The sequence below is a fragment of the Rhinopithecus bieti genome, unplaced genomic scaffold (assembly GCF_001698545.2).
Source record: "Rhinopithecus bieti isolate Rb0 unplaced genomic scaffold, ASM169854v2 scaffold_7580, whole genome shotgun sequence".
Classification (NCBI taxonomy): domain Eukaryota; kingdom Metazoa; phylum Chordata; class Mammalia; order Primates; family Cercopithecidae; genus Rhinopithecus; species Rhinopithecus bieti.
In genome coordinates this window covers 1,478,653-1,487,356 of record NW_016805470.1, presented here as the reverse complement: position 1 = coordinate 1,487,356, position 8,704 = coordinate 1,478,653, and the positions used below count along the sequence as shown (strand labels likewise).

Genomic DNA, 8,704 nt, shown 5'->3' with positions numbered 1-8,704 from the left:
GGCCAGGTGCAGGCACTTTTCTAAAGCTACCTTTTATTTTGAAACAGGGTCTCACTCTCACCCAAGCTGGAGTGCAGTGGCTCAGGCATGGCTCACTGCAGCCTGGGCTCAAGCGATTCTCCCACCTCAGCCTCCCAAGTAGCTGGGACCACAGGCATGTGCCACCACACCTGGCCAATTTTTAAATTATCTGTAGTGATGACGTCTCTCTATGTTGCCCAGTCTGGTCTCTTGAACTCCTGGGCTCAAGTGATCCTTCTGCCTTTGCCTTTCAAAGTGCTGGGATTACAGGCGTGAGCCACCGTGCCCAGCCTTAAAGCTATTTTTATTTTTTAATTTAAAATGTATTTATAGGCCAGGCGTGGTGGCTCACACCTGTAATCCCAGCACTTTGGGAGGCCAAGGCAGGAGGATCACAAGGTCTGGTTTGAGACCAGCCTGGCCAACATGGCGAAACCCCATCTTTACTAAAAATACAAAAAGAAGTAGCCAGGCGTGGTGGTGGGTGCCTGTAATCCCAACTACTCGGGAGGCCGAGACAAGAGAATCGCTTTAACCCAGGAGTTGGAGGTTGCAGTGAGCTGAGATCACGCCACTGCACTCCAGTCTGGGTGACAGAACCGGACTCCGAAAAAAAAATTATTTATTTATTTATTTAAAATTAGAGATGGGGCCGAGCACAGTGGCTCATGCCTGTAATCCCAGCACTTTAGGAGACCAAGGCCGGTGGATCACTTGAAGCCAGGAGTTTGAGATCAGACTGGCCAATATGTTGAAACCTCATTTCTACCAAAAATACAAAAATTAACCTGGCGTGGTGACGCATGCCTGTAATCCCAGCTACTTGGGAGGCGAAGACAGAATTGCTTGAACATGGGAGGTGGAGGTTGCACTGAGCCGAGGTTGCGCCACTGCACTACAGCCTGGGTTGACAGAGTAAGACTCTGTCTCAAAAAAAAAATAAATTAGAGATGCGGTCTTGCTATGTGTTGCCAAGACTGGTCTCGACCTCCTGTCTGAGTCTCTCAAGTAGCTGGGATTACAGGCATGAGCTGCCATGCCTGGCTCTAAAGCTTTTGTATCATAAATTATTTATTTCAGTCCTCACAATGACCCTAGGAGGTGGGTACCATGATTTTCCTTACTTCACACCGCAGAAAGTAAGGCACAGACAAGTTCAGTGAGCTGCCCAAGCCATGAAGTTTCAAGTGACAGAGGCCAGACCCTGAGCCGGGCTACCGGGAGCCAGTGTTGCTGCAACAACAACTGCCCAGTGTTGCCTCTCAAAGGGTCCTTGCAGTCCCTGAGGGGTCATTCCTGAAAAGGCCGACGTCATGGCCTGAGTACAGGCGGCCCCTCCTGGGATGCTGGCCTCCTCCCTGCCCTTGGTGGAGACGGGGCTGCTGTGTCCTCTGGAGCTTCCTCACAGCATCCGGCTGCACCCTGGAGAGGAGGCCAAGAGCCTGTGGCAACTGCAAGAGCTGGGGGCTGCGCACAGCTTGGGAGGCAGGGGGTGCCCGGCCTGAGCCCCAGACCAGCGGGGCACTCTGGTGGCCCAGGGAGAGAGGCCATGTCCTCTTTAGACCTGCCACCTTGGGATTAGGGACAAAAAGTGGCTTTCTCAGGCTGGGTCCGTTTAGCTATGGCTCCTCCTGCACCTTCCCCAGGCCCAGAACCCCGGCCCCACTCCCACCCCAGGTCTGAGATGATACCTGCCCTGATCCCCACATACTAAGGTCCTGGCGGGCGTAGGAATTGGGACAAACAGTTGTCAGGTTCCCTGGGGCTCTCCCCACCTTTGAACCTTACTTGGCGTGGAGTTCTTGTTCCCCATAGTAGCTCCCCGACTCATGTTTCTACCTGGGAGGGGGTGATAGGTCATGTGCCAAATGTGTCCCCAAGGTCCCGTTTCAGGGCCTGAGTCCCCATTCCCTGCTCTATGGGGGTGCGGGGGTGTCATGTCTTGCACTTTCCCCAGCAGTCTGCCACCCCTCTACCCTGTGAGAACAAGTCCTTCTCATTCTGTGTCCTTTGACTCCACAACCGACCGCAGCTGCCTTGTTCACAGGCAGGGATTCCCGTTTCTGGTGCAGCCAGTACAAAGCCCCTGTCCTCGCCACTCTGGGCTTGTGCTGTTCTTGGTCCCTTATCTTGTTGTCACAGGGCTAACCCTCCCCACACACCTGGCTGTCCCCTGCCCCACAGCTCCTAGGCCAGGGCCTGTCCCTGCCCCTAACACCCAGCCCCTCGGTTCCTCTTACCCTCTTCTTGGACCCTAAGCCCTTTCTGGGTAACCAGAAAGCTCAGAGATGGTCTCCAGGTGACCCCCAGTCTGTTCCTCTCCCTGAATCCAGAGCATTGCAGTCACAGTAGAGGCAATTGCTGTCATTCCGCGGCCCATGACAGCCTGGCGGCCCGCACCCCTCCCCCATGATCCCTGCACAAACAGGCCCACGTGTGTCCCCAGATGCCTGAATCACTGCTGACGGCTGGGGACCTGGCCACCGTGGGCTCCTGGGGAGCCACTGGGGAGGGGGCGGCGGCCGCATCTCGCCTCCAAGGGAACACCTGCGGACATAAATAGGCAGCCAGCAGAGGCAGCAGCACAGAGCCACCAAGCAGCGCTGCATACGGGTTCCACCTGTGTGCACCAGGATGCCAGACACCATGCTGCCCGCCTGCTTCCTCGGCCTACTGGCCTTCTCCTCCGCATGCTACTTCCAGAACTGCCCGAGGGGCGGCAAGAGGGCCATGTCCGACCTGGAGCTGAGACAGGTACTTCCCACCGCGGGCCATCTCAGGGCTGCCACAGTGCGCAGTGCTGACACCCTGGGTCAGGGGCTAGGAAAGAGGGAAGTCATGGGTGGTGGTAGCCTTTAGGGGAAGTGTGGGGGAGGAAGAGAGAGGCATGGCATGGCTGGGCAGAGGAGCCAATGGGGTGGGCCAGAGGAAACCAGGCTTTGGAGGAGGCTGGGAGAGGCTGAAGGGGCTCCTGGTCACTGTCGCCATCCAGACAGGGATGCAGGGAAGTGAGGGATGCTTCCCCAGTGACTGGGCATGGGGCTGGATCAGGGAGAAAGGGGCATCATGGCCTCCCCTGTGCCCATGGTGTGCTTGCATCTGGACTGGCTGGGGCAGCAGAGGCTCCGTCCTACCTGGCATTGGAGGCTTTCCTCATCCAGCCCCAGCCTCCCAGCCACAGGCGCCCAGGCCCCCACACAGAAGATGGCCTCTGGTCTGAGAGCACTTGAGTGGGGTATCCTGTGGGGAAGTTCTGCTGGGAACCTGGCCTAATTCTCTAGTGCTGGACGTTTCCTCCATTTCCAGCAGAGCTGAAGGAAATCCAATCACGATGTGCATGCAATTCTGTGCAGGCTCAATGATGAGCCGTTGAGCAAATGAGACCACACCAAGCTTAGCTAGAAGTCTAATGCGCTATCCATTGCGCCAGAGAACCGACTGTTGAGCAAATTAGAGTGGCCGAGAGGGCAACCTCCGCAGCCTCCCTTCCTCCTGCTAGGCTCCTTTGGGGTCCTGAGACACCTGGGTGTCCGTGCCCTCCTCTAGAGCTCAGGCCCCTGCCACCCACAGGCGACTGAGCAGGGGGTTAGGGCCCCAGATGAGGCCGTCAAGCTTGGCAGGAGGCAGGGGCAAGGCAAGACAGGAGACAGGAAATGGGAGGAAGGGGCGGGGTTCTCAATGGGCAGGGCCTCTCTGCATGGTGTGGGGAAGCGGGTGGGCCCTGGCTCAAGCTGCAGCAGTGTGAGGAGGAAGGAGGAAGGGTCTGGAGTGGGGGAAGGTGGGACAGCTGCAAGAGTGGCGCCCACCAGCGATGGCCCCGAGGCTCGAGGAAGGGCTCCCCATGCTGTAGTCCACCGGAGACCGGTCCCTAGCCGAGGGGGAGGACGCTGAGGGCTATCACTGAGAAGTCATTCAAGAAATCAAGGTGCTGAGCGGATTTGGACGCCTCGCCCGGGACTGCGGTCGAGGCCCAGACGGCGCCCGAGTGCGCCTGCAAGCTGCAGCCCCAATGTCCCGCCCGCACTCTGAGACCCGGACCCCAGCATCCCCGCCTCACGGGGTTCCCCTCCAATCCCCCAACTCCCGGCTCCTCCTCCTCCCGCTCACCCTGCCCATCCGTCTCCGCAGTGCCTCCCCTGTGGCCCCGGGGGCAAAGGCCGCTGCTTCGGGCCGAGCATCTGCTGCGCGGACGAGCTGGGCTGCTTTGTGGGCACAGCCGAGGCGCTGCGCTGCCAGGAGGAGAACTACCTGCCGTCGCCCTGCCAGTCCGGCCAGAAGGCGTGCGGGAGCGGGGGCCGCTGCGCCGCCTTCGGCATCTGTTGCAACGACGGTGCGCGGCGGGGGCGGGCCTGGGGCTGGGGCGGGCGCAGACCGCTTGGGTGGGGAACGTGGACCTGCGGCGGGGTGGGGGCGGAGTCAGGCACTGCAGGGAGGGCGTGGGTCCCCGCATCCCGAGCTGCGCCCACCCCAGGGCGCCCGCGCTCACAGGTCCTTCCCGCAGAGAGCTGCACGACGGAGCCCGACTGCCGCGAGGGCTTTCACCGCCGCGCCCGCGCCAGCGACCGGAGCAACGCCACGCAGCTAGACGGGCCGGCCGGGGCCTTGCTGTTGCGGCTGGTGCAGCTGGCCGGGGCGCCCGAGCCCTTCGAGCCCGCCCAGCCCGGCGTCTACTGAGCCCCCAGCCCGCCCTACCGGCGCGCTGTCTGCGCGCGCCCCTACAGCACGGACAATAAACCTCTGAAAATGCACGGCCTCGCGTCTGTCTCAGTCTCTGGCGGGAAGAGGGAAGGGGAGAGAGGTGGGAGCGGGGATCCCCGCCACCATGCCGCCCGGCCAGTCCCCGGACCTGAGGTCGTGGACAGATCCACCCCAGAGAAGCAACAGGTCCCGTAGAGGAAGCGATCTGGGACCCGCAGAGGTGTCGCTAGACCGAGGGACAGGGCGGATTGGGAGGCAGGGGAGGGGGAGACCAGAGGCCGAGAGTGGCCTTGGAGGGGGTCGGTTGGGTATCCTCCAGCAGAAAGAAAGAAGTGAAGGCAGAGAGGGGAAAGGCCTGGAGGACAAGACAGCAAGAGACCCAGAGACAGAGATAGCAGAATGATGGAGAGAGATGCAGAGACATTGACAGTGACGGAGAGAAGAGTGAGGGAGGCAGAGGAGACAGGCCAAGGGGTGACCATTCTGTCCCCATTTTCATCCCAGGAGACAAACCACTCAGGGACCCACCCAGGTCCCGGGATTCCCAGTGCAATGTCTGTTTCACCCAAGGCAGTGCTCGTGTGTGGTGGCGGCGGGAATATCACCCCGACCCAGTGGAGACAGCGCCACCTGCTGTCCGTCCAGTGCACCCACCATTAGGGCCCCTCAGCCAGAGTGGGGGACCCCTAACAGATACAGTCCCACACAACCTCAAGCTCACTTGGACAGAAACACAGACAAGAAAATAACTGCTGGGAACATGTCCGTGACGCTTGACCACAACCATAGAGACCCTGAGCCCCACATTCAGAGCCACAGACACACCCAAAGAAACACAGATACAGCCGACAGGAGCATGGGCAGGAGCATGTACACACAGGCTCACGCACGCAGGAGCGCACTCACATTAGCTCCCGGACATGAAGACCTTCTGCCCTTTGACATGAGCCCCTTTGGCAAAAAGACGTCCAGCAGCTCTCGGCATCTTCCTCTAAATCTCTTAGGTTCTCTCGCTCCCTTCTTGAACCGGAGGACTTTCTGGTCCCATCTGCCCTTTCTCTCCTTTGTCTCTCACCCTGCTCTCGCCTCCCCATTCTGCCAGCTCCCGGGCCCCTTCTTGCCTCTCTCCTTGGCCCCTCCACACCCCCCTTCTGTCCCCTCACCCCCTCCGACACCTCCCATCCTTCTCTCTCTTGGCCTCCTCTGTTCTCTGCATCCTCTCCTTGGGCTTCCTTTCTCCAGGTTTTGGAGCCACAAGAGGCTGCATCTCCTTTGGGATCCTCTGCAAACTCTGAGGCCAGGAGGGAGTGCAGGAGGAGGGAAGTCCGCCTGGGCCGTGACCCCAACGCCCAGGCTTAGGGCCAAGCCTGGTGACTCAAGCAGCCCAGCCTCAGCAGCCCTGGGCAGAGTCCAGGCACATGCCAAGGTCAGGCTCTCTTCTACACTCCCAGGGCTCCCTTTGGCTCTCACCCCTGACCTGGTTCTGGGTTCCTCTGCCAGGCAGTGCCTGGCATGACTGGGTCTAGCCAGCAGGGGCAGGGACTATGCAGGCTTGGGTCACTGCCGCGACCTCCTGCTCCTGTTTCATGTGGTACACTCAGGGCCAGCCCCCATCTGGTTGGGGCTAGAGCAGGTCCAAACCTAATAGGAATTTATTAACTCTTCCAACTGGGAAGTGGGAAGAGGCAGGTGGCTTGGCTGCACTGAATCCAATCCAAAGTACTAGTGTCTGGACTTGGGGACAGTCTCAGAATGAGGTCCAGGAACTTCCTCTTCCCAAATACATACAGATTCAGACTCCTTTCCCTCCACTTGTCTTCAAAACAATCAGGCTACTACTTCTGGGAAGGGGTGAGGAAGGTCTGCCCACCCACAATTTGCCCAAATGTCCACATCCCTGAGCAGTCTTCCACTCTTTCTCCCTCTCCTTGAGTCCCCTGACCCAGCTACAGAGCCATTTAGCAGGGAGAGGTTGGCCCTTGTGTGCTCATTCTCTACAGGGCAAACGGGCTGCGGCAAACCCGCGGCAAGGGTCAAAGCAGTGTTCAAGCCTCCACATCTGCTATGTCATAAAAATGGTAACATTGGCAGTGTCTCTTTTCTTTTCTTTTTTAAAATTATTATTACTATTATTGAGATGAAGTCTAGCTCTGTTGCCCAGGCTCGAGTGCAGTGGTGTGATCTTGGTTCACTGCAAGCTCTGCCTCCCGGGTTCACACCATCCTCCTGCCTCAGCCTCCCAAGTAGCTGGGACTATAGGTGCCTGCCACCACACCTGGCTAATTTTTTTGTATTTTTGGTAGAGACGGGGTTTCACCATGTTAGCCAGGATGGTCTCGATCTCCTGACCTCGTGATCTGCCTGCCTCGGCCTCCCAAAGTGCTGGGATTACAGACTTGCGCCACCGTGCCCGGCCTGTTTTATTTTATTTATTTATTTTCAGCATCTACTTGTTAAAGACTCTGGCCGGGCGGGTGGCTCAAGCCTGTTAATCCCGAGCACTGTGGGCACCCCCTCTTGGAGGCCGAGACGGGTGCGACACGAGGTCAGGAGATCGGGGACCTCCCTGCTAACACGTGTGACCCCGCTCTACTAAAAATAGACACTAGCAGGTGATGATCGGGGCGCTGTAGTCCCATACTGGAGGCTGAGCAGGAGAAAGGCTAACCCGGGAGGCGGAGGCTTCAGTGAGCTGAGATCTGCCACTGCACCCAGCCTGGCCGACCAGAGCGAGACTCCGTCTCAAAGACGAAAAAACAGGTCTCAAAACAAAAACAAACAAAAAAAAAGAACTTCTTGGCCAGGTGTGGTGGTTCATGCCTGTAATTCCAGCACTTTGGGAGGCCCAGGCGGGTAGATGGCCTGAGGTCAGGAGTTTGAAACCCCATTTCTACTAAAAATACAAAAATTAGCCGGGCATGGTGTCGTGCACCTGTAGTCTCAGCTACTCAGGAGGCTGAGACAGGAGAATTGCTTGAATCCAAGAGGTAGAGGTTGCAGTGAGCTGAGATAGTGCCATATATATGTGAGTCTATTTCTAGACTCTCTAATCTGTTCCACTGATTTTTTTTTTTTTGACAGAGTCTCACTGTCGCACAGTCTGGAGTGTAGTGGCGTGATCTCAACAGCCATGTTGTCCAGGCTGGTTTCGAACTCCTGATCTCAAGTGATCTGCCTGCCTCGGTCTCCCAAAGTGCTGGGATTACAGGTGTGAGCCACTGCACCCGGCCTAGATCTATCCTTTCTATAATATTACACTGTTTTGAATATGATAACTTTATCAGGTTGTGTGGCTTTTCCAACTTTGCTCTTTTTCAAAATTGTTTTGACTGTTCTAGTTCCTTTGTCATGCTGTATAAATTTTAGAATCAACTTAATGATTTCTACAAAAAAATCCTATTGGGAGTTTAATTAGAATTGTATTGGATCTTTCAATCAATTTGGGGAGAACTGACATCTTTACCCTGATGAGTCTTCCAAATCAATAAACAAAATATATCTCTCCAGTTATTCAGGTCTTCTATTTCTTCCATCAGCGTTTTATAGTTCACCATATAGAATTTGTATATATTAGGTAAGATTTCTATCCAAAAGATTTCATATTTTTCACACTATTTTAAATAGTGCTGTATTTTAAAATGTAATTTCCAAGTCATTATTGTTAGTATATAGAATTATGAAGTATTAATGTTAACTTTATATCCTGTGATCTTGCTAAATGTACTTATTAGATCTAATAACTTTTTTGAAGATTCTTTGGGATTTTCTACATAGACAGTAATTTCTTTCTTTTTTTTTGCTGAGGATTTTTGCAACTTCTTTCCATGCCTCCCCAGTCAGTGTGACAGCCATGCTCTGCTGAGACTTCATCGTGTTGCATCGTGGTCAGGACATTGTTCCCAGCAGAATCCTGGGGTAATCATAGGGTTCACCTACTGAATTTCCTTCTATCATGCCTGAAATAGTTGCTATATATATATATATA

The 8,704-nt window shown here is 55.9% G+C and overlaps 1 protein-coding gene across 1 annotated transcript; it reads left to right on the top strand.

Moving 5' to 3' along the window:
- The first annotated feature begins 1,761 nt into the window (after positions 1 to 1,761).
- Positions 1,762 to 4,770, top strand: AVP (arginine vasopressin). Its single transcript, XM_017872530.1, has 3 exons — positions 1,762 to 2,775; positions 4,150 to 4,351; positions 4,523 to 4,770. The coding sequence occupies exons 1-3, from the start codon at positions 2,656 to 2,658 to the stop codon at positions 4,693 to 4,695; spliced, it is 495 nt and encodes a 164-aa protein (XP_017728019.1). The 5' UTR covers positions 1,762 to 2,655; the 3' UTR covers positions 4,696 to 4,770.
- Positions 4,771 to 8,704: the final 3,934 nt, after the last annotated feature.